Genomic DNA, 25,502 nt, shown 5'->3' on the forward strand with positions numbered 1-25,502 from the left:
CCCATCTGCAGATGAATTCATCACCAAGGTGGAAATATTTTTTGCCCAGCAAACTGCAACAATGTGAGCAGAGGCATTTATGCGGATTGCCCTAGCAAATCACGGAGTGCTTTGAGTGTATTTCATGCGCATACATTGTCGGTACGAAAATTTTCCTTGTTGTCCAATGTTCCTTGTTATTCCTTTGTTGTTGTTTTTTTTTGTCTTCAAGGATGTATTGTACACTGTCTGTGAAATTGTGACTTTTTTACCCACTCCTATATGAGCCTGTCAGAAGGCTTACAGTATGAATAAATAAAAATAAATAAATAACTACAAAAGGCAAACTGCTGAGCGATGGATCACGGATAAAGAAATGGGGACACTGTCCTGCTTCCTTGAGCACCTGCATCGGTGGTCACCGAAATCAAAGATGTGAAGTACCTCATTGGTGCGACGCCTCACGGTCGGGCGGACGATCGAGCATGTGTTCCCGCTCCGCTATCGCTTCTGCTGCGATATAAAATGTCAGAGGGAACGCAAACATGGGACCCTTTGTGTTTCCATTGCACACCAAGGCGAGAAAAATAGCCTTTATCACCGCTAGACCGCATATGGCGAACGCTTTGCTAGGCGGAATGGTCGGAACTCGAACCCCATAACGCAAACAGGACGCGTAGTCAAAGCCCGCGGCAACGCACATGCCAAGGCTCACAAATCACGCGCAATACCAACTCCTCCGCCCGTGGGACCTATAAGCGTCCGGGCACACCTGTGCACTATCTTAATGTCGCGCTTTCTTTCCGTTTTAACGGATCACTTGTTATTTTTACAACTTAAGTACATTATATCAAAATGACCAAATGCACCATCATTTAAAAATGATCGTCAACTGTCATATCGATGGCCTAAATGTATTCCAGTTTGGCCAGTAAACATCAAAATGACTAAAAGCACCATCAGTTGAAATGAAGGATAATGCTTGGAAATAGAGCTGCCAAGAATTTTCCGTCATTTTGACCGATTTTTTTTTTTTTTAGTGTAGTTACACGGGTGTTAGCGTTCGCTCGAAGCCAGATGACTTTCACTTTCGAGATCTGACCGATTATAATTGGGTACAGCGCAACGGCAGAGTAAAAGGTAAGCGACAGACAATGTAGTCTATGCGTACTTGAAAAAAAAAAAAAAAATCGGCACCTTCTACAATTGCAACTCTCGCAGCTTTACTTGCATGGTTATCTTAAGCGGCGGCGCAATTCACAATAGCGCCTATGCGACAGCCTTGAAATGCCAGAGTCCCGACAGTGGAATGACTGACCGCTAACCCGCCGTCAAGTGTAAGGAATGCACTCATACAGACGTGAGGAGGGGGAGCAAAGAAGAAAGCACGGGCGTGAGCCCTCGTCGTTCAATCGCATCATAACCGCCAAAGTAAAAATATTTGTGCGGCGCTTATCGCTGCCAGATGAGCCCATTCTGCGAAACTAAACTGACCGATTACGAGAAAGTGCCGGCCTATCAAATCAAACACTGAATATCTCCTATGTGGGCATGCCGCCGCAGCATGCTTCAATCAAGTATGTCCAGGAAGAAGCGCCGCGGTATGAGCGGTAATCGAAACTGAAAAGTCAGCAGAATCAGTTGACCCATGAAAATTGAATTACAATCATAACGCCGACACATCGCAAAACTTTGGGATTTTTTAAGGAAGAACGTGGTGGTGTAAACTTTATTGGAGGAATGCTGCGGCCCGCGGAAAATTCTATGAAATGAGGCTGCGTGGACTGCCAAAAACGCACATTGTTCTACAGGTAATACTACAGGAGGCATACTTTCGCCTTCGTCTGCTACATCTGCGGGCAAGCTATAGCTACAAAAATCCAAGCCCCCCCCCCCCCCCTCTCTCTCTCTCTCTCTCTCTCTCTCACACACACACACACACACACACACACACACACACACACACACACACACACACACACACACACACACACACACACACACACACACACACACACACACACACACACACACACACACACACACACACACACACACACACACACACACACACACACACACACACACACACACACACACGCGCGCCACTGTTAAACACATTAAGTGCCGGCGCGACTCCACTGAGTCCACTGAGCATATGGGCTTGGCGGACACGACGACGGAGTGCGCTGCACCGACTATATACCGAGTGCCGCCACTGGCGGACATATATATAGACAGCCATTCATTTTGAGAAATATCAGAATCTGCGGAGAGCAGGAGTCCGACCGTGTGCGCAATAAGCTCAACACCGAAACAAGCGCTCAAGGTTGGTTACTTGCAAATATATAATAAAATCGCGCTTCTATTTACCTAGATGGCTATAAAGACACATTCAGCGCCATTCATTTCTTCGCTCCACAGGCCACTGCGAGCCCTGTTATGGACTACGGAGCATCAGATTTTGAATTCCAGTGTAATCCGGTAAAAAAAAAAAAAAAAATCATATTTATTTATTCATAAAATCAGACCTGCTCAGGGTGATCACGCTGAATCCGCCAGCCGCACACAGGCGCATTAAGAGGGAAGTAAAATGCGAACGTTCGCTTGGCGCTTACACTTGAGCCTGGCAGTGATAGTCCCGTGGCCAATGCGACCGAAGCGTCCGTCTCTCGGAAACAGTCCCGCGACTATTAAAGCCACGCCGTCGCAGCTCGGTAGATGCGCTCTCCACTTTCCTCCACAGCGATGCCAAAATTAAGCCCATCAGGCAAAGTTACCTCCCGCTGTTGCACGGCCACAGAGATGCGCCTCGAAAAAAAGAAAAGAAAAACGAATGCATTGCAATTACCGCCATTCAAACGCACGAATCGAGTCGCGGCCAGCTTCACACACGCGGAAGAGGCGCCGCAGGCTCCAGGAACATCGCAAGGCATTGCGGTGCTCACCGCTTTAATTTGTTCCCGAAGTCATCCTTCCGCGCGGTGTTCGCCGGCACCCATGCGCCTCGGAGAGATCCGTCCTTAATTCGAATCCCTTGACGGCAATCGACCCAACCAGAGGCTTTCAAGTGCATCACGAGCAAATGAAGTTCTACTTAGTATTTCTGTGTGTGTGTGTGTGGGGGGGGGGGGGGGGGGGGGGGTAAAGTCCCGAAGCGACTCAGGCTGAGAGACGCCGTAGTGGAGTACTCCGGAAATTTACACCCCCTGGGGTTCCTTAACGTGCACTGACATCGCACAGAACACGGGCGTCTAGCTTTTCGCCTCCACCGAAAAGCGGCCGCCGAGGGCGGGATTCGATCCCGCACCCTTGGGCACAGTAGTCGAGCGTCGAAAGGTATAAAAAATGTTATCTCGTCAATTAGCTACCTGATATTATAGGACAACTTTGACAGTAAACGACGCCTCCCGCGGCAGAGTCCGTTTCTAAAAAAGTTATTTCCAACTCCCTATCTTATAGGGAAATCTTTGAAAGTGGTTGCTAAAAAATCCCGGTATAGTGGAAGGCTCCAGATAAACCCGACCACCTCTGCATCGATATCTCTGGGTCTCGCGTTTCGCATCCAGTGAAATGCAGCCGCGCCAGAAGGTTGAGCCAGAAAACTCGTGCTCAGCCGCCAAAAGCCGCAGCCAGGAACGGAGCTATTAGAGAGATTTAGCTTGCCGAAGACGTACTGACATAGACGTATACCGGTTTACCGTACCCCTCCCACGCAGACGCAGTGGCCGCGATTGCACTCACCCCTGTCAATGCGCGTACGCAGGAGAGGTCCGGCAAACCGGTATACGTCTACGTCAGTACGTCTCCGGCAAGCTAAATCTTTCTATTAGTGGCGGATACGCAGATGAAAGTCAGCTACTTGCAACAAAAGAGAGAAAATGGCTAGGGTGCCTTATACATTTAGCAGGAAAGAGAACCTGGTGGAATCACACTATAGACGCCCGCGGAGCAGCATTTTTACTGCATTTTTTTTTTTATATTTACGAGCACGCAGTGCTTTATAACCTCATCGGCTATGGAGGGCCGCCTTAGTGGAGGGCTCCTGAAATTTTGGCCACTTGGGGTGTATTTTAAACTTCACTGATATTTCCCAGTTCACGGGCGCCTCGCGTTTCGCCCGCGCGGCCGCCTCGATCGGGACGGAACCCCACTGAGCCACAGTGCCGGTTCCCCTGTGCTCTTCAAAAGTACGCACGCAAACCTGATGATCTGGACAACGTAAGCTGCGAACAGGAACCACGGCCAAGTGACCGCTTCCTCTTCATCCGTTTCGTGAACCGCCTCTTTATCGGTGGGGCGGAGAGAGGCACTCGCTATGGCCGCCACCCATGCTTAAAGGGCCACTACTGTCCAGGGAAGGACCTTTTAAGCGAAGTAGCCCGGTGTTTCGATCAGGTATACCGGAGATAGTCTCTGCAAAATGCTACAGTGACACACGCGCCGCACCGCAAAGCAACGAAAATACAAATCAAAGCGCTCTCATGCTCTCCTTCGGGAAGCTTCCCTGCGCTGGCCTGTCGAGCCGCAGCTATGACGTATTTGTCGAAAACGACGTCCATTGGTCCATCTCGCTGTCTGGGGGTGAAGGATGGGTGTCTACCGCTCGCTGCGCGCTTTTCGCGCACGCAGAGTGCCACGCCCAACCTCCCGCCAAACGCAGAGGAGGAAGGGGAATTTGTCTTGCGGAAGCTAGACGATCTCGGGCAGGAGAGTGAAAAACCTTTGCGAGGGAACGGGAGGAGCGAAACACGACAGAATTGGGTAACTGCGGTGGCTGTAACTGCGTTATTAGTTACGCTCAAAAACATTTTGCGGCCTTGCGTTCTGGGGGCGAAGTCTCACATTCACCGGGGAAGACAATATTTTCGACCGGAGGGTGGACAGTGGGCCTTTAAAGGTCAGCTGCATCGCTTTTTGAGAATTATGCGATATCTCTATAGCCTGTATGTAATGCTTGCAAAGTGGCTTCGCGCTATTATTAAAACTGATAACGTAATCGATGATTAAAATTTGAGCTTCTCCTCGTGGCACTGAAGGACTGCAGAGAAGCTCGGTGATGACGTCACGAACGGCAATATTTCTTCTTTTCGTTCTCTTCGCCACATCCTGCGGTGCCTTTCATGATCCCACCAGACAATGTATCTTGTACCTGTATCTTGTATCTTTCGGTACCTTGTTTTTACTTCTTCATTCCAAGCGGTTCTATGCGGGAAAGAAAACGCGATACCGTCAATGACGTCATAACTCGCCCCCTACGCGTCGCTGTGCAGTGCGGAGAAGCCTGATAGCTGGCGCGGTTTTAATAGATATATTACGCCACTTTATGAAATGCTAGCACCAAGATATTTCGCATATGCTTAATCTGGAAGCTGTAATCATTCGATTAATTGAAATTCATCCAAATCTACAACCGGTGCAGTTTCCCTTTAACGTACTCATGCCTGGTGGATACCTCCAAAAGAACGCAGTAATCTGCATCTCCCCTCTTCCCTTCCACAACACACAAGCACATACAGAGACAAGCCAGCAGTCCAGCATACGCAAATGACTTCGTGCCACTCGAAGCGGTGTTAACTGTTTAAAAAAAATGTACCGATAAATGCCCGAAGCGATCAAGGACAACCGCAGTGGACTCACTTAGCAGGACATAAAAGGCCCACTTTCCGACGCAGTTCCCCTCGCGACGCCCGTGTACTTTCGCAGCGGCACATTTATGGAGACAAAACCTAACGCGCTTCCTCCTTCTAGACAATGCGCATTCGAAAAAATAAAATAAAAGGGGGGGGGGGGGTGGTCCTCTTTACATTAGCCGTCCGGATACGAGCAGTACTGGCAGAGACACGACGCTCTGTTTCTTCCCGTTTTCACTAAAGCTCTCTTTCCCCTTGTTGTACCTTGCAGAGCCACGATTCCGCAATCACGAACAAGTAACACGAGGGAACTCTCCTTAAACCTCCTCGCATTATTCTTTCGCACCAAATGGTGTGTCCCGAGGCAGAAGAGCGCGCGTGCGTGAGCGCACACGGAGGAGTGCGCGCGGAAGCTGCAAAAATACACTCGCATGCAGGCAGTCGTTTCCTAGGCGCGAAGAAGAAGGCGCCGGAGCGTGTCCGCATTTAATACGTACGCCAGGCTTCGGCCCGAATGTAGGGCACCTGCAAGGAGTAATTTGCGAATTCGGTGTGGCTGATGACCCGGGCATGCGCATGACAATCTTCGCGCGCGAGAACTGTGAGCGGGCAACGCGCAGCTTCGCTCAAGACAGGTAAAGAGGATCGAGCCAGCCACTTACAAATAACGGCGCCGCCTTATCGGGGCTCTCTGGAACGGACGGGTCAGTGACACGTCGACCGTATGCTTGGATAGATAGCCAAGGGAAATGTCATTACCACGTGCGCGAGCAACCGGACGGCAAACATGATACTGTGTGTGTGTGTGTGTGTGTGTGTGTGTGTGTGTGTGTGTGTGTGTGTGTGTGTGTGTGTGTGTGTGCGTGTGCGTGTGTGTGTGTGTGTGTGTGTGTGTGTGTGTGTGTGTGTGTGTGTGTGTGTGTGTGTGTGTGTGTGTGTGTGCGTGTGTGCGTGCGCGCCATTTTCGGACAGGAGCTCATTACGAATCCACAAAAACTCCTCAAATGAACGACATGCTTTCAGAACCAGGCCGCTTCAATACATTTCAAACAAATGCCGCGTGATAGCAGAAAAGCACGTAATGTCAGACAGGAACCGATGCAACGACAGGACAGATATGCTCAACACCATCCACCGGCGGATAGGTGTGAGCAGTGCGAGATGTCGCCCCTTCTGAAAACGTACCCCAATGAGCATGCAGAGAAGCAGTTCGCACGCCTCCGGCAAACGGAAAAAATAAGGGACAACAAAGTGCCAGGACAGGACACCATGTACGTCCCACATTTTTCGCGTTATTTCGAGCAGTTTTGTTCATAACTGTAAATCTATGCACAGCCCCTATCCGTAACTCCACCTGGACTATCGCTATACTGAACGAACTGAAGCGATCCGAGTAGGCGTCCTCCGAGTATCGACGCGGCCTTGGCAAGCACAAAAATAGATCAAAGATACCGACCACGTACGGGATCCATAGGCAAACTACGCAAATGGATATCTGTGCCGATCGCTACACCCCTCAAGACGTAAAAGTTACGCCCCGGTCAGATGTAAGCACTGTTGTATTTCTGCACCGACAGCTAGATATGGCCCATATTGAAAAAGAATGCGCAGAAGATAAAGGGTCGAACGAATGCGCAGTCGCGAGTCGCGACGCAGCTATGACACGGAATGCACTTGAAGCGACGCGAGCTCAGCTGCTCCTGAAATCATGGCAGCAGATCTGTCAGACGCTGCAGAGCAGGAAATGCTCGGATGAACCTCTACGGACTGTGCTTCCTCAGGTGCGCTAAACCGCACAGGCTGGCCGCCCACTTAATCCGGTCGTACAATCGCGGAGAGCATACAGCATCAAAACGTATCTAACCGCACAAAATCGCAACCTAAACGACATCACGGTGGGTCGAAGACATTTTAAAAAATATATGTTGTGACCAAAAGACGCCAATGTCGTCAGAGTTCCGATAGTACACATAAATGCAAATGTATACGATCACACACGCTCTCTCACATACAGACGAGAAAGTCCTCATTTGCGATATCTGCGCAGGTCCATTCATTACGGACTGCACCAGAGTGGCGCGAGCCGAGCAGCGTCCCACGAACAGACCCTGCGGCGAGGCCGTGTTTACAAATGGTCCGCGCGGAGATGCGTGGGCGAGGCACGCGCGCGCACTCCGGTCACGTGGGAGGTGCGCGCAGGCCCTTTCAGTTTCTATACAAAAATGGAAGTGCGGACGCGGGCGCGCGACCTCCTCCGTCGATGCTGCAGACACGTAGCTTTCGAAATACGGCCAGATAGCGAGCTCCCAAGTGGAGCAGAACGATGCCGGGAAACTCGTCTCTACGAAGGCGCTACCTTGTTGGAGGGAAATCGTGCGTCCCTCTAACAAGGGAGACGAATAGAAGTTTGCTACAGCAACCATATCGTGCTTTAAGGTATTTGCAATACAGCTTTCGTAAGGTTTTCAAGCTATAGTCACTCTTGTTTCCCTGATGCGGGCAATGGAATTCCACAAACTTACATGTCGCTAATTCTACTCTGAAAGCCCACGCTGTCGATCTCTTCAGCGTATACATAATATCGCGAAGCTACCTCACAAGATGCTTACTTCGTCTGAAGGCCTGCGACTTAGATGAAAGCGAGGTATTCGTCCGCCGTATACGTTGGTTAGTCGATTGCATTGGGGCCGCACTGACCTCCCAGTAGTGCTGGTACGTCTTTCCGGGGCCCACGGGGGAACGCGGAGGCGGGGAAGGCGAAGCCATCCTGCACGTCGGGCTGTGGGTCCTGATGATGCTCGAGCCCATGGGGCTCATAGGCCTCGGGCTGGGACTGCGCAGTCGGCGCCGCTCGGCGTCGAACAGCTCCTGGAGGCGCTTGCGCGTTCGCACTGCGTTCATGCTGATGGCTGGTCGGAAACCTGACGGGGGCAGGCGAGTAGTGGTCCTCTAGACGTGTCCTTCCGGACGTTCACGAGACGTCGGCACTTCTGTACTCCTGCTCCACTGCAGAATAGTTCAGAATAGACTAGTGTCAGGACTTAAAGTGCTGCAACGCGAAAGAGACGGAACAAGATCCTCGAAATAATCTCCCAAAGGACGGTGGCCGCGTGGCACAAGAGGCTCTAAGCAGAACAAAAAGACCGCAGTGCTTGACGCGGTGCTCCTCACAACGAGACCAGGCGGCGAAAGTTTCGAAGGGACTTCGCACGACCGGAGACAACTGACGGCGAAGGCCTTGCGGCACGAGCTGCACACAGCTTCCAGAGGCCAAGAAGCACAGGTCCAAGTGTCAGAATCGATCGAATCTGCCGAGGGGACACCAGGAGCAACCACGAAAAATTCGCGCACTTCTCAGCAAACGCACTGCCACGAGGACCTTCCGGGGGACATACGAGGACGAAGCACACCCGTGTACGTCGATAACCACTGTCTCCTGTACGTGCGGGAAGTGCTAGAAGGCTGCACGCCAGTGGCACGTCTCACGTCGGCCGGCCATGGTGCAACTGCTTCCAGCAGGCAGGCAGAGGCGGCGCTCCTTGTTGACCCTCTTTGAGCGCGCTGCGTCACTCGAGGACCGCGCGAGTGGGCGACCGGCGTTGGCGGCCGTAGCGAAGGCATGCACGTACAGTGGCAGCGGACTGCGCGAACGGATCCTGGAAAGGCGCGCTCAAGGACTGCTGCCACCGTCACTACGAACGCGTTTTGCAATCAGCTACGCGCACGCACACCTCCTTGCGGCACCTCAGGGAAAAATAAAAGTCGTTCGAGGCACAGCCACGCGCTCACAGACAAAAGATGCAGGGCGGCCCCGGCGCTCAGCTGAGCGTTCTTGGAGGCGCGCTCGCTGCCGCGGCCTTGCGCTAGGTCTCCGCCGCCGAAGAAAACGACGTCGCGCTGCGAGGCCCGCGTCGCTCAGCGATGCCATTTCGTGTTTGCTTTTTGCCGCCGACGATGCCGCTCGTATTCGACAGAAGCAATATAAGAAAGAAAACGAGACTGGCAGCGGGGAAGATCGAGTGCGACAGGAAACAACCAAAGGCGGTCTCTCTGCAATTCTGAAATCTCCGGTGCGTCAACTTTCCCGTGACTCACGCTCAGATTCCAAACTAGGCGTGCCCGCGTTAGAACCAGACACCCAGTCGGCTCGCGATCTGGTCGCTGCGTCGGTGTCACCAGGCATAAGGCGAATCTCTAAGAGGTCCTACTACGGCTTTGGGATGCTCTAGCAGAGAAGGTGCACACAAAAGTCTCGACGAGACTTGGCAGTTGTTTCGGCTCATCACAAGAAACTTGCTTCACTAATGACCGCTAACACCCGCAAGAGATAACTAGCGTCGTAAACGACGGCGGAACGCGCCCTGTAGCAGATGATTCACGCACACAAAATTGCAGGAGAATAAGGAAAGAAGACCGAACAACTAACAGCCGAACCTTCAACGTGATGACCTTGTGCCGCTACACCGGCTCTGCATTTTAGGGCGCTAGTTCAAACATGTGCCAGAACAAACTTGCATATCATGATTTCGTAAGCAAAAGAGAGAGAGAGAGAGAGAGAGGGGGAGTTGTCTAATGACATTTAGCTGTGTGTTCACAGCCGTACACGTTTCTTTACTAGCCTTATTTGCAGGGTTTTATAAAAAATTTAAAACAGATGAAGAGTCCACTAATTAAGGTACTTCTATATTATACGAATTCCATGACATTAATGTGATCGAAACGAAGAGCGGTTCATCGCTTTATAAATTTATTGCAGTCGAGTCTTAGACAAAAGTAACCAGGCAGCACGGTTTGCTTCTCACTCACAGTAGTACAGCCTTTACGGTTTGCCTAAAGGCCAGAAAGTCTGGGAACGTGAGAACCTTGAGCTTGAGGGATTGAAAATGTGGTTTGGTTTATGGAGTTGGCAGTGCAAAGCGACTCAGGCTATGAGAGACGCCGTAGCGAAGGACTCCAGAAATTTTTACCGCCTGGGGTTCTTTAACGTGCACTGAAATCGCACAGCAAACGGGCGCCTTTGTTTTCCGCCTCCATCGAAAAGCGGCCGCCGCGGCCGGGGTTCGATACTGCATCCTTGGGTACAGCAGTCAAGCGCCCTAACCACTGCGCCACCGCAACGGGGTGTGGAGTAAGTGCTCCGCTATACAAATGAGAGGTAGACACTGCAACCTGCACGATTATGTTTGTCAAGAATGTACATATTCTCTCTTGTCAAAGTGACGCTTGGCAATGGCGCACTGCGCAGCAAATAGAAACAAAACGACCACCGCAAAATAAATATATATATCTGAAGACGGCCAGTCGAACGCGCGAACGGGCTGCGCGTTAATAAGAATCCGAAGATACAACGAGCTTAAGCACGATGGCTGACATGCAGGAAAGCGGAACGAGGGGGAAAACCCAACGACTCGGACGGCAAAGAAGCGGACCTGTACGAAAAGAAGACGCCCGCCCTCCTCGAACACGAAAAACCCAGACGGCGGCAGTGCAGTGGAAACACGTACGCTAGACGGTCGTCTATCAATCTGCACGCAATGCAAGATGTCTGTCACTGTGTCGACGGCACGCTGCTCTGCCTTCGCACGAGCACGAAGGGAATGCCCACTGGGCTAGGCTGCTCTATGCAGTCTCGACGCAGCTTAACCTCACAGGGCGTGCCCAAGACCTCATACACCTACGTACTAGACGGGGGCCTGAAAACGTATGCACCTTCCAACAAGGCCGGCCTCGCAAGACACGCCAGATCAGTTGAACGCCGAAAAGCAATCATGACTTTCTCGGTGAGACAGCGAACTATGCACAAAATAGAGGAAAACTCAGGCAGCGCTCTAGACGCTAGTTGAACAGTTCAACGACGGATTCAGCACAAGAGTACGCGTGCAACAAGTCGCCAACAAAAAAGGAGCAATTAACGCCTGGGTGGAAGCAAAAAAAAAAAAAAAAAAAAGCCACGAGCCTCCTTGTAGACTTCGCGACGGTATAGCTTTGCAGTAGTGGCTTGAACAGCTTCGTAAATATATTCATTGCACCCGAAATAAAACTGCAAAAGCGTATACTGTACACAGCGCGTGCCCGCTATATACTGAATTTGAATTGAAGGTTATTTGTCCCCACATATTATAGTGGGAAGAGGGGACACTGGGCAAAAAGCTGCATAATGCAGCTTGAGGTAGCACCCAGTGCCCCAAGAATACATGGGCAGCAGTGTGTTTCGCGAACATCAAGCTCCATCAACACAAAGAAAGAAAAAGTACAACAGTATAACGCTGATCGCGTACACAACAAAATAAATGCACATAATAGAAACAAAATACATTAAAATGCAACAAACCGATGTAATAATGCACATGACAGATAACTTATTTTTTAGATGTCTTCTATATATATATTATTTGCTGCCAATATGTTAAGGTAATTTCCTAAATTATAGGGTAATGACTGCTTACGATATGAGGTACGGCAAAAGAGTAGAAGCCAGGGTAAAAGACATCGTGTGTATTTATGTAGATTAAAGGCTGCAAGCAACAGTTGATTATTTCAACGGGTGCAATATATCAACAGACAAAATATCATATTGCTTTAAAGTAAGGAACCGCATGAGAATGCCATGGTACATTTGCAATCAATCTAACAGCACGTTTCTGTGCAAATAATAGCTGGTGTTTGTTATGCTTTGTTGTGGTACCCCAAACACTTATGCAATAGGTAAGAATAGGAAGTATATATATATATATATATACCCAACCTGAAAAACACCCCCACAAGACCATGCCAGACGAAAGTTTATCTTTTGTGCGAGCACACCACCACCACCGCCCATTTTCAAGAATTAGGAATACGACCACTTTAAATTGTTCAATTCTAGATAAAAGACGAAATCGAGACTTTCGTTTCACGAGCACTGTCATTGTGCTTCAATTGTGGTTACGTCGAATGAAAAAGACCGAAGGTTAGACTGTTATATGGAGTTTAGTTAATTTATGTGGTTCAACGTATGACAGCGATTCAGTAGGCCATCAGTGACGCCGTTGCGGAGGCCTCCAGATAATTTCAATCACCTGGGATTCTTTCACGTACACTTACACCACACATTACGTGAGCGCTTTGCGTTTCGCCTGCATAGAAATCCGCCACGACCGCCCGCGGGGTCTAGCAAATGAGACACCGCGTCGGGACTACAGTTAGACTTGTGCACAGTTGAAGCTATAATACGTGACGATGGTGAAAATATATGTTACTGAACGCCGCCGCGTCAGTTAGCCATTAAATGTTACGAGCAGTCACCGACAACACTTGATGACTAAATGATGCGACGGTATGCAGCAACACATATTTTCACCATCCTCAAAAAACGACGGCGCCACCACATTTATGCATGCATGATAAATATAAGGAGGCAGACATCAGGAGGCCAGTGAGATCACAGGTTGAGCACCGACGGCAAAAATTATTCCGGCCTTGAACCTGGAAATTATAACCGACCTGGCTCATCTGAGCCAGTCGTCGATGGGAAAACAAATAAACTCACTGTGGTCTTTTTTTAAAGCCCGCAAATACCTTCGAAGAGGCCTGCGGAAGGATTTAACCACCGGTCTCACCACAGCGTTGCTACACAGATTGACGGCCAGTTTAATGTGTACAGCGGATTTTAACATGCATGACTAAACGGAGATTTAGAAAAAAAAAAAAAAAACTGTAAATAGTTTAACCCCGACCCTTTATCTGCGGTATTAATAAAGGACTTGCGACAAAGGTTGAAGACTGGGGAAAAGAAAGCTGTGTTGATTTCGTTTCACAAAGCACTCCACACCACGTGTCGTTACAACGTGCGCGGCATCGGACAAAACGTGGTTGAAATTCCGTCCTCGTGAAAAGGTTGCCACAAATCTAAGAGTATTTAGTGGTGAGGTGGCAATTGGAACCACGCAACGCATCACAGTCTCGGCACAAACTGCGAACGCGCAGTGCGTGGCAAGGCTGATGTCTTCGTGGAAACGATTCACCTAAATTTAGCCCGACGTCGAATTCTCGGCGCGTTCAACCTAAACCGTACGCGTGGCGTATCCCTAGACGCCAAAACGCTCTGTCGCCACGTGCGCTGGCACGAGCTCCCCACAGCACCACCCCCGTTGCCAGATGCGCCTTGTCCAGCATCGCGCATCGCTGAGACATCGAGGCGCCGAAAGTTGGGCGGGTTCTTGTTAGATGCCACGGCACAGGAAATACGCGTACGCACGCAACATGAGCCAATATTTCCCACTTTGGAAGGCTCTAAGGAAACGAGCAAAGATGAGGCGCATGTAGCTAATTATGCGGACATAATGCGCCCTGTATAGATTCCTACCGTTCTACGCCGCAGAAGGAGCGCTCGGACGGAGCATGTCTCGACGCGTGAGGAGCGAGGCCTGCTCCGAACGCGAAGGACAAGGCCACGTCAGACACGCTCAGCACGCGTGCATTAATTCTTGGAGCGCGAAGAAAGACCTCATCACGATGTACATCTCGCATGATGAAAGGGGAGAGAGAAAAAATATGATGGAACGTCTCCCCTTCCCAGTGCTCATCAAGGAGCAACAGAACTTGGGTTTCTACCCACAAAGACGGTGCGAGTTCATGCCGTATGCGCGACATTCTCGGCCACGATGAACAGAAGAACAGAGCCAGTCTTCGCTGCATGAAACCGCAGTAACGATGAGTACAAAATAGTAAAAAAAAAAAAAAAAAAAAAAAGTGCCAAAATTTAGTAAAATTAAACTAAGCTTAGTCGATGGCTGAGAGATCAAGGCTGTACCCTACTTGAACTTCATTTTCTGTAAAAACACGGCATCAGTCGCTGAAGCACCGAACTGTGGAACGGAATAATGCTTCCACAACCAATCTGCACAACAAGCAGCCCAAACACGACCGCAGAAGTGCGAACGCACACATCGCGCCAGGCGTGAAAGGGAAATCTGAAGCACGAGCCGAGAAAGACTTCCAAAACGTATGTAACTCTACTATTATTTGTGCGGAGTGAGCGTAAGGTTTAAAGGGCTCTCCTGCAGAAGCCGGCGAGGCACTTAGCCGGCACGCAAACTTGCGTCCAGTGCATGCATGTGCGAAGGTAGAAGTAATACGGAAAGTGCATCAACTTCCGGTTCTCGCCTCCACGTTCGTCTGCGCAACTGTGGCTCGAAACAAACTAAATGAAAACTAAAACGGAACAACGAGAATGGTGGGTTTTATCCGTTCCCACATAAATAGTACCGCATTTTCACGCATGCACAGAACGAAAGATCGTAAGCCGGTGAACGTCTGGTATGATCCCCTGAGGCACCGAAGCCCCTCTGCATGCGGTCACAGCGTGACCCCACGCACCACCTTGATGGGCACAAAATAAATACAACACATAAGAGAAAAACTGTTTTCCGCCTAGGACATGATTCAAACCCACGGCCAAGCACGCAGGTCCGCTTCCTTGGGCGTCGCATTAGGAAACTACGCCAGTGGGTCCCAAAACAAGTCCACGTAGCCACTGCACATGCACGCAAAAACTTGAACGCGTGGCCTCATCCGCTTGAAAAGCCGACTTTCCGGACTGCTCTCGAAGTTGTTGCCGAGGGAAAGAGTAGAGATTGGAAGCAATCCCTGCCGTCTACACACCCGGCCTAGATATGCAGCCTTCTACCGCACCACCCGTTTCGGCAGCAAATGTCAATCAATCAGCTCACGCTCATTGATGCCCTAAGCCGCCAAACTTAGGTCTACCGATTATTATTTTTTTTTTCGCAACATCCGCAAAAGGACAGACGAGTGCTACATTGTCCAACCCCCAACACGCACGCAGTCGACCGTATATCTGCTTCGCCTAGCTAGGGTTTCTAAGCTCGCAGTACAAACGCCAACGGTCATCCTTCCCTGACAAAGTAAGCAGGCTCACAACGCCGCACTCGTCACGGGTCCGCGAAATACCCGCTCGAAGGCGCTATTCTTTAGCGAAAAGCCTCCATCCGAGTAGATACGAGCGTAGGCCACGCTCGCCCATCGTTAGGGCACACCGCAGTATCAAAAAAACCCAAACTGTCGTCAGTCAAAATTTCGGAGACGCAGTGAGGCGTGCAGCCCGCGAAAAGCACGAGCGCCGACTGCTCGTCACCCGTCAGCGCGAAGGCGCTTTGGTTTCTAGAACGCGCTGCCTTCGCATTCGAGATTAAGGAGAGAGAGAGAGGCCAGACAGGCTTACGAATGCGTCCCAGAGAGAACGCCTGCGCGATGACGGATGAGGAGAGCGGAAGCAAATTATAATATACTGGGCCAGCGCCTCGCGCGGATCTACACCTGACTGCACGCTGAAGCAACGCGATACTCCGTCAGTGGAAGCAGTCCTTCGCGGCGAGGAATGCCATACTGGACATACACGTGAAAACCTGAAGGAATCGTCAAAATATGGCCTGAAATCGACCCAGTGTCCCACAAAGGCGCGTCTACAAGGACAACTGGGTCCTTGAATAGCATTGTGAAGAAGGCCAGCGCGTCACATGTGGCTATCGAAAAGCAAATGCTTCTATTCCGGCATATAAATGCAAGACTGCTGCCCCCCAGTCCTAGCGCCGCGATCTAGGGCACTCACAAATCCCAAACAGCCGCAAAACCAAACAAAACTCCAGCTTTTTTTCTTCTAATTACCCACTCATACAGGACTCCTGGAACAGTGACATTAATTAGCTATACCATGGTCACATCCCCACTGCACGCGACACTCTGTGTCTCAATTGCAGTCAGAGCGCTCCCTCTGCAAGTGTCGACACACGGATTGGAAGACCAAAGAAACAGAACTAGATAGGTTGTACCACTTACGTTCCGACCCCGTGGACCACCCGTGGAGCACCAATGAGGCTTCACGCACGTCGGAGACGTCGACCTGCGGACGGGCCGTATCATCTGGGGGGGAGGCGGCGGCGGTGGGGGAGGAGGAGGAGGTGGTGGCGGCGGTGGGGGCGGCGGCGGAGCCCGCGAATACAGCTCCGGCTTGGACGGCGGGGCCGGTGGCACCACGCGACAGCTGACCACGAACTGGTCCCACAGCGGCACTGTCTTCATCTTACGCACCCGTGGAGGAGGGCTCGGCGGCGTCCGAGACAGGGCCGTGTTTCCCGGCGCAGACACCGGCGTTTTTGCCTGAGACGCCGCCGGACGCCGGCACCAGACGTAAAGGCGCCGCGGCATGACGGGGCTTGAGACAGCGGTCGCCGTTCGGCCCCTCCCGACTTCTTAAAGGGATCAAACCACGAACTATGAGTTCAGGCCCAACATTCGAGGGACGACGGCGATGGCAGAAGAACGTTGATGGCCGGGCGCACTCGGGTTGCCAACAGAACAACCGCGGCGTCTCGACTAGTGCCTGTGTTCCCCTCCTTTCGAGGCGGGGCCGTCGGCTGCTCCCGCAGCGCCCACCTTGAACAGAAACGGACTGCAGTGGTGAAGATGTTCTAACGCTCAGGCACCCACCGACGAGTTCTTGAGTCCAAAACGTACTGGAGACGAGAGCTGTAACTGCAGCCGGCAGGGCTGACCATCGGGAAATCCCAATGACGGGTTCGACGACACCCGGACCCAGGATCGGAAAGAGGTTCACGGAGGAGACGAGGAGCTGGTTACGTACGAGGGCTCTGGAGCGTCACTGAGCAGACTGAAGTGCCAGCGGACGACAGAGCAGGCTGGACTTCGAAGCGCGATCCTCGTGTCCCACACAGCACTTGGGCAAACAGTTCTTCAGAGAGAACTCTGAGCAATACGGTTGATAGTGTAGAACGTACGCAACGCACCGTACCGGACTGAGCGAGCCGTCTCGGAAAGCGAAACCCTTCGGCATCCGCGTGCGAGCAGCCGGCTAGCGAAGCGGATCGCTGGCTTTCTGGAGCGTCTCCGCGCTGGCTGTCAGCAGCGAAAAACACGAGCCTCGGCCAAAAGAAAGCAGGTTGGGAGGTGGGCGGCTGAGCAAGACAACGCACACCTAGCAGCAGCCTCGAGGGAAGAACAACGAAGACACGAGAGCGCCACAAGAGGCTGGGGAGAGAGAGGGCCCACAGAGGGAGAGCGAAGGAATGAAAAAAGCGCGAAAATAGGAAACCGAAAACGGCGGACGGAGAAAACACGCGACCCGGCGAGTGGTGCATGAAGGAACGGAGGCAGCGGCGAGAGAGCGACGAGAGTGCGAACAAGTGAAATTGCGGATTCGCCGCCCGGGCCAACGACAAAGACCTCCTCGAACAAGATCGACGCCAGCGGGCGAGGAGAGCAATGCGAGCGAAACGGTGGCGGAGGTACAGCTGCTGAGGAGGAGGTCGTTCCCGCAAAAGCCCCCGACCTCGTTCCCTTTCACTACTCAGTGGTTGGGGGATGGACGGACTACCACACTTTTCGCGTCTCCGCATAGAACAAAACGACGTCGCACGCCGTTCTGCATGGGTGAGACAAGAAAATCAGCTACAATTTGTCCGCGCTCGCCACGACCAATACCGAGATCGACGTGCTCGTCCGTAAGCCGCCCTCCTGGGGAAACTCTTCCAACAACCGCAACCAAATGCGAACGGCAGCAAAGATTCGCCGATAAAAAAAAGAGGGTGTGGGGGGGAGCTACTGGGAGTCGTAAAAAGTGCCCCAGCAATGTAGAGACGCGTCGGTTTGCGTCGCCACGCGATGTGCACGGCGTAAAATAACCGGTGAAGTTTTACACTTCACGCAGCGCTAACGACACAACTTGCACAGCGCATACCCAAGGCGCAAATATGATATGTATATGCCCACTTTCTAGAAAAAGAAATTCTTCTGTTGGCGCCTTCACGCAGTGGATGTACTCTGATCAGATATGAGCTCCAATTAAGTCCGCACGTTTTATTAAGAATATACTCTTCGTACGCACCTCCCTCGCCGATGGGTAGCATTGCGGAATGTGAGGAGATGATGTGCTAAAGGCAGCTACAGGCACAACGCTGCCTCGTGGCCTTCGCAAACGTTAGAGTGTGCTGCAAGCTACAAGAGGAAAAAAAAGATTGTTTGGTTTAGTTTACGGCGTTCAACATCCCAAAGATTGAGGGACGCCGCAGTGGTGGGCTCCGGAAAATTCGACCAACCAGGATCTTTTCACATGCACTGACATCGCACAGCAAGCGGACGCCATGCTTTGCGCCTCCATCGAAAAGCTGCCGTCGCAGCTGGGATGAAAACAAGAAAGCAAATATGTACACCATCATGCAACTTTAAATACCTAATTACTGCGCATTTCAGTAATTATCAGAATAACACAAATCGGAACACGTGCCCTAGCGCTTAATGCTTCCGCAGCCTAATAAAGAGATTGTGCATAGCGGAGACGCACAAGCGCAGACGTACACCAGATTATGCTACGCTCACACGCACGTGCAGTGGATATATGCCTGGCCCTGCCACTACGCGTGCGCAGAAGGTATCTCAAGCAAAATAAAATTGTACTGTCTTGTATCGTATTGCATCACATTCTACTGTATTTGCCTCACCGGGGTGGCACAGTGGTTACCGCGCTCGACTACTGTTCCCAAAGACGCGGGATCGAATCCCGGCTTCGGCGGCCGCTTTTCGATGGAGGCGAAAAGCAAGGCGCCCGTTGGCTGTGCGATGTCAGTGCACGTTAAAGAACCCCAGGTGGTTGAAATTTCCGGAGTCCTCCACTACGGCGTCTCTCCAAGCCTGAGTCGCTTTGGGACGTTAAACCCCGCAAACCAACCATCTACTGTATTGTTTTGTATTTCACTGTATCGTGAATGAAGTCGCCACCAAGCGCACTGCGCTTACGTGTGAAATTGACCCGAACTGAATTGCGAATAACGAGACAGAAGACAGTAACCGGTCCGAATACGTGATTTTACAACTTGTGCACAGACACGTGTGGCCGGCGGTATGCATGCATACATACATGCATACATGCATACATGCATACATACATACATACATACATACATACATGCATACATGCATACATACATACATACATCGTAAAATTACGAGCAAGCGCCCCCCTCGCGATTTCACGAATAATTTCACATTTCCGCGCCATTCTGGGAAAGCGCCTTTCTCGCTCGTGCTGCACCTCCCCCAGGCTACACCATACCGAGACAGCCCTGCCAGCCCCATCCAGTCCCAGAATGCAATACTGCAGAGAAATCCCTGCTGACGGCTGGCGTTGGATGACCACCGCGAGCGAGACATCCAATGCGCGCGACCCAAAGGGCAGATGGCTGATGTCATTACGGGAGCTGGTGACAAAATGAAAAAAAAAAAAAAAAAGTCAATCGCTAACATGTTTAAACAGCACACAAAGTGAAAACGTCGGCGGCGGCGCAGCGAGGACACACATGCGTGGCAGCTCGTCGACGTCTTGACGCACACTTCTCAGAAGTCCCATCGTCCCGATTAGAAACAAATCCATGCGCACTGTGGCCACTTTTACTCGCGGGAAAGTTTGTCTTAAACTTCTGTCCCGTTCCGTGAAAGCACTGCCCTCCACTTTTCCGGTAGGGAAGCGCTTGCTCAGAATTTTACAGTATTTTATATATATATATATATATATATATATATATATATATATATATATATATATATATATATATATATATATATATATATATATATATATATATATATATGGGGCGAAGCGCTTGGGTCATAAGGGAAATACAGCGGCCCCCGAGCGGAGTCGGCTTGATAGCCGCGGTGTTCGAGCACAACAGGGTCACCTTGTTGCAACAACAGACTTGAAAGTCAAATTATGACTTTGCTCGATTTTGGTCTACGTAGCTTTCGATTATAAAAAGAAAAAAAAAAAGCCGACAGGCGTGAAAAACTCTACGGTTGATCACTCGGAACGTTGTAAAGCATAACAAGTTTAAAGTTAGGAGAAAACTCTCAGTAGTTGGCAGTCTAATCACCACAAGTTCGGGCTTTCGACAGCGCTGCCAACCTAGGACGAATAAAAATCTCTAGAATGACCACTGAAAAATTCCTAGATTATGAAAAAAAAAAAAATCCCCGACTTTTAACTTTTTCGTAAGTAATGAGTCTAATGGGACCAACAAAGGTCCCCTTGGAATTAAACAAGTTGTGCTTTCCGAAATAGGCAACAGGGCCGATTTATGCCTGCTTGACGCGTTTTTCCACTTATGACAGCGTGAACACGTATGTTAGTTGGTGAACGGATTCGCATAACGGTACTTCACATAAATCTTAGACATATTCATCTGATTAATAAAAAAACGCATAGGTATCTTATATATATATATATATACTGACCCATTTTAGCTGGGATGCCTTGTATATTGTCCGCGAGCACTGTTGCGCTACCCACATAACTGCCGTGACCGCACTAGCTAAGCTAAACCAAAGGGACTCCCCGGCATCCAACAATGAATAAACGGGGCTGTAGCGTGCAACTGCGCCAATGGTTTCGCGCGTAACGCGAGAAAGCGCCAATGCCACAAGCGTGCTTCTGTATGTGCGGTCTTTTTTCAGCGCGCGCCACGTTTTTAGCCTTTCAGCCAAACGGGAGGAGAGGCATACCTATGCTTGTTGCGGCAGTTTCTACGATTCGCAGATTCGGGACAGAACCATTCCTGGGTGCGCAAGCTAATGCGCGCACCGATAGAGCGCACGATTTAGCGCAGACAGAAAAAGAAGATGTTCGTGTAACAATCCCGCTGTTCTTCCGCATAGAACATACGCAAAGGATATACGAAGAGAAATGCGGGGCAGCAGAGGCTTAAAGTGTTCCACCGCCCCGCGCATTTGACCTTGAGCCACGGCAGAGACTCGGTTATTCGATAGCGAAAACGCGCGCCCCACAGCCAGGCGCTTTGAGAACGTTCTCTTTTATCTCCTACTGATCACATACCTATAGGCGTACCGCTCGGCGTGACTACGAAAAATGGCAGCATAGTTGAACGGTGGGACTATGGGGGAACGGGAAGGGGGAAGGCTCTAAGCCAAAGTGGCTCGCTCCGACTACGACGTACGTAGCGGCGGCAGCTGCAAATGAACTTCTGTGACCTCCTCCACTCCACTCTGCCGTTCGCTGTAAAGCTGAATGAAGCCGGCACGAAAGCGGTGTGGACGAATTCCCTCAATTTTTGCGACTTTTTTCCGCCGCCAAGCGCAGGCAGAATATCACACAAAAAGAAGAGGACGAAGGAGAAAAAAAAAAAAGAAAGATTTGCAGCAAAGGGAAGAGCAAAGGGCGGCATGCGAAGCCCGCCGAGTGTTCCCGCCTCCGGCAACTGCACGCTGCGGCAAAAATGCCGTTCACGACAGGCGGATGGCAGGCCGGCGCGGCAAAAGAAGCCTCACAGGCGCACGCACGCACGTTCCGTTCGCACGCAGGCCGCAGCCGCGCGGCCACCAGCAGCGACAGCGTCGCAGCAGGAAGATGAAGGAAAGCGGCCGCGACACGAGCTTACTTTCTCCGGAGAACGCGACAGGTCACTCTGCGGCTCTTCTCTGCCTCCTTTCACATCACAAAGAGAGGCAAACACCCGCGCCGCCTTAACCTCGCCAAGCGGCGCAAAATAAAGTGTCAAAGAGCTAACTGGCGCTCCAAATAAAATAAAAAAAAAAAGGAAGCCTCTCTGAGCGCAGTACGGGGCCTGCCCGAGGAAGCCATGGACATTTGCAGGGGTAACCATTCAATCACAGTGGGCTCGGCACGTTTGCTCGACTCGTGCAGAAACATTAAACAGCGAGAGAGTAAATGAACACCGCGATGGGCACCCGGCCTCGATCTAATGTATAATACGAAAAGCAATGGGGTACCGCCAGGAGGGAGCTATATTTCTGAGCATGTGGCGTTAGCAAAAATAAACTGAGCTTCACTTGTGCGGCACAAGCACGCGAGGCCAAAGAGCAGTTCAAATTTTCGACAACGTGGAACACAACACTGGACAATAAAGGTGAACCTTGCATCCGCGCCGTGAAAACAGTACAAAGGAGTTTACCGAAATCAGACTGGCGAAACAAACGGTCGTCCAAGAAACATGAGAGCGAAGGAAGGAAGCAGTGAGTGCGAGGAACGGAACACCAATCGGCATCATTCGAAACAAATAGTATGACCGCCAAAAGCAGGCGCCGCAAGAACAACGTCACATAACCATGCAGCTCAAACGGTCATGCAGAAACGACGACCATGCCACGCACAAAATACGAGATAATGTGTGCCCGGAACAAAAAGGCAGCAACTAAGAAAAACCTGCGAACAGAAACGTTTAGAAGGCAAGGCGAAAAAGAAAACTCGACGAAGCAGTAAGCACAGAGAATAATGGTTAACCATTATTTTCTATGCTTACTGCTTCGACGAGTTTTCTGAACACATGAACAAAACTAATAAATAATATTGGCCTTGGCTTTACAAGCACCAGCGGACTTCCGTTAGATCCTGTACTTGTGTCTGGGGATGAGGGACTCCTCGGAGTATCCCGCCGACCACCAACCACGCTCTGTCCGATTCGCCTGTCCGATTCGGACACGCCCACTTGCTTGCACGGAGGCGCCTATGGCTGTAGTGTGCAGGTCACTTATGCCTACTGGACCACGTTTCTACGTGTCCATGGGTATTTCGTCGTGGCGTGCCCTTCGATACCGCCAACTCTCCATCTTTATTTTTACAAGCACCAGCGGATGAGCTGCCGATCCTGTGCTTGAGCCTGACGGTGGTGGGTGCGAGGGTCTCGTCGGAGGGTCCTGCAGACCCCCTACCACGCTCTGCACAGGGGAGGGCTCCGTTCTCCTGTGTTGAGCAAAGTGCTTTAGGCAAGCCTTTCAGTTTGTATTGCGAAAGCAATACTACTCGCACTTTCAAGCCGTCAGCGTGGTCCTGGCGGTAACCACGTTTGATCTTTGACCTTTAGACGACCCCCGTAGACGACCCCAAGCCGGCAGGAGCTGCCAACTTGGGTCTCTCCTTTCACATGGGACGGTTATGTCACAATCAACCTGCTAGGACCCTGGCATTCACGTTACCCCTGTAGGCCACTAAGGCACGTTCATATCGGTTGGTTAAAGCGGGGCTTTATATGTGGGCTGAGGAAGAAGAAAAAGAGAAGAACGCTCGGTCACCCTCAGGTAATGCTTTCGCCCAATATTTGGTTCAGCAGCGTTGAACCCTTGTAATTTTATTCTGGCTGTGCCCGTGACTGCAGTCTCTTGCCTTCAGAGCCAGGTCCGCATGGGCAGCATGCATACTGCTATGAAATGAATGGAGCAATTTTTTTTTTTTTCTGTGATATGATACTTTTTGCCTTTTCTGTTGCGGATGTCAGACGTATCCGGTATAGTGGTGCATTAGTGTTTTTTTTTATTTATGTATTTTTCTTCATCGTTTCTCTTACCGAGCATTTTGCGGTTAATATAATCTAGTTAGCGACGGACGTCTTTCACATCAGACTAATTTAATAGTTTTTTTTTTCTTTTAATGTTTTGTCTAGGTTTTACAATTCTTTCTTATCCCCTCCCTCTTGTCTGTGGTGTCAGCACTTTATTATTATTTTTTATTCTTCTGCTCCTTATTTTAGTATTTTTTTCTCTCTTTGTGAATTTGTAGACCCACGATTACAATGCCATAGGAGACTGCAATTCTCTATTGCTCACCCGACTTTTTTATTTCTTTGTTGCGGACTGTCCTGCTTACTTTTCTACCTGTCTTCCTTTTTTCTTATGTTTTAGGTTTTGTACGTCCGCCTCTCTCTCCGTACGTTATTTGTCATTTTTGTATGACTGTTGTATTGCTGCTGTTCCCTTCTATTCTGGTTCTGGTTCCTGTTTTGTTTCATTTGCAGGTCTGAATGCTACCTCCTGTTCTTTTTTTGTTTTATTCTTCTTTAAGCTAGCGTGGACCACCTTGCGACACGGACCTCTTTTTTTTTTCTTTTTTGCTATACCATCTTTCGCTTTTTAAAAAGGTGTTTTTTGTTTTTTGTTTTTTATCTCGACCTTTTGCTCCCTTTTATTTATTTTTAATTCGTTTTAAGCCTCGCAAAGCTTTTGCTGGTCCGGGCTCCCTCTACTTTTTTTTTTGTCCTTTTTTTCTTAGTTCGAGATGACAAATAAAAAAATGGAAGAACAAACACTGATAAGATGTAATTATTCATTAGCATCCACCGAACCCAATGCTCCAAAGAAAGGTTATGCTGCTTCCACAAAAACTTCACAGTTGAATAACTGGTCCCAGCTCGAAGACGGGGACTAATTCCCCGAATTTCTCTTCAATTACAAAGTTTCTGGGGAAGCTGTTTAGCCTTCCTTCGCAGCCTTGTGTTTGTGCTTTGGGTGGGTGCTAATGAACAATTACTTCCTTACTGCATATCTACTCCAGTTTAAGGGATTTCCCTAAACTATCTGACAAGAAGAATACTATGCAGACCCTTCCAGCAGACTCGGTTTGACGAAAAAATAAATAAAAATAAGAGTGCCGCACGAAAAGCGGAACGAGTCTTGTATACACAAAAAAGTGAAAAAAAAAAAAAATTATTTCAGGCCTATACAAAATATGAAATGAAACACTCCACTTTCATGTCACCAACGATTACTCGACCAGTATGAGTGAGAAGGAAACAGTTCGTTTTAGCAATACAGACCCTCGAGTACGGCGCCTACAGCGTAAACTATAATACCTTGCTTGCATTGCGAATAAAGTTAATTGCCACCTGCAACGGTTGGCATGAAGCAAAGTGGATAGGGAAATCTCCATTTTAGGAAAGAAAGAGAGGGGGTGGGTGGGTGGGGGTACGGGGGAGCGCGACAGGGAGTAGAGAGGGAGAGGCTGAAAGGCGAAGGGTTTGCTACAGGGTACCAAACTAATTTTTTTTCGGATTCGGTTTGGGTTCATGCCTTTCG

At 50.1% G+C, this 25,502-nt stretch overlaps 2 protein-coding genes across 4 annotated transcripts in view; both read right to left on the reverse strand.

Annotated features, from left to right (window-relative positions):
• LOC146202543 (WD repeat-containing protein 47) overlaps positions 1-25,502 on the reverse strand; it is a 171,944-nt gene that overhangs the window by 92,642 nt on the left and 53,800 nt on the right. The gene's annotated exons all lie outside the window — the stretch shown is intronic.
• Positions 16,360-17,447, reverse strand: LOC146202544 (uncharacterized). Its single transcript, XM_084587509.1, has 2 exons — positions 16,449-17,447; positions 16,360-16,383 (listed from the first exon to the last, which is right to left on the reverse strand). The coding sequence occupies exons 1-2, from the start codon at positions 16,815-16,817 to the stop codon at positions 16,360-16,362; spliced, it is 393 nt and encodes a 130-aa protein (XP_084443635.1). The 5' UTR covers positions 16,818-17,447.

This window comes from Amblyomma maculatum, chromosome 1 (assembly GCF_055883805.1).
Source record: "Amblyomma maculatum isolate TAMU_Amacu chromosome 1, ASM5588380v1, whole genome shotgun sequence".
Taxonomy (NCBI): domain Eukaryota; kingdom Metazoa; phylum Arthropoda; class Arachnida; order Ixodida; family Ixodidae; genus Amblyomma; species Amblyomma maculatum.

What these genes read in the sequence shown, in the direction of transcription:
- LOC146202544 (XM_084587509.1), bottom strand. Translation starts at nt 16,817, where the DNA reads ATGCCGCGGCGCCTTTACGTCTGGTGCCGGCGTCCGGCGGCGTCTCAG. An exon ending in GTGGTCCACGGGGTCGGAAC is followed by an intron (nt 16,384 to 16,448) that starts GTAAGTGGTACA and finishes CGACACTTGCAG; the next exon opens with AGGGAGCGCTCTGACTGCAA.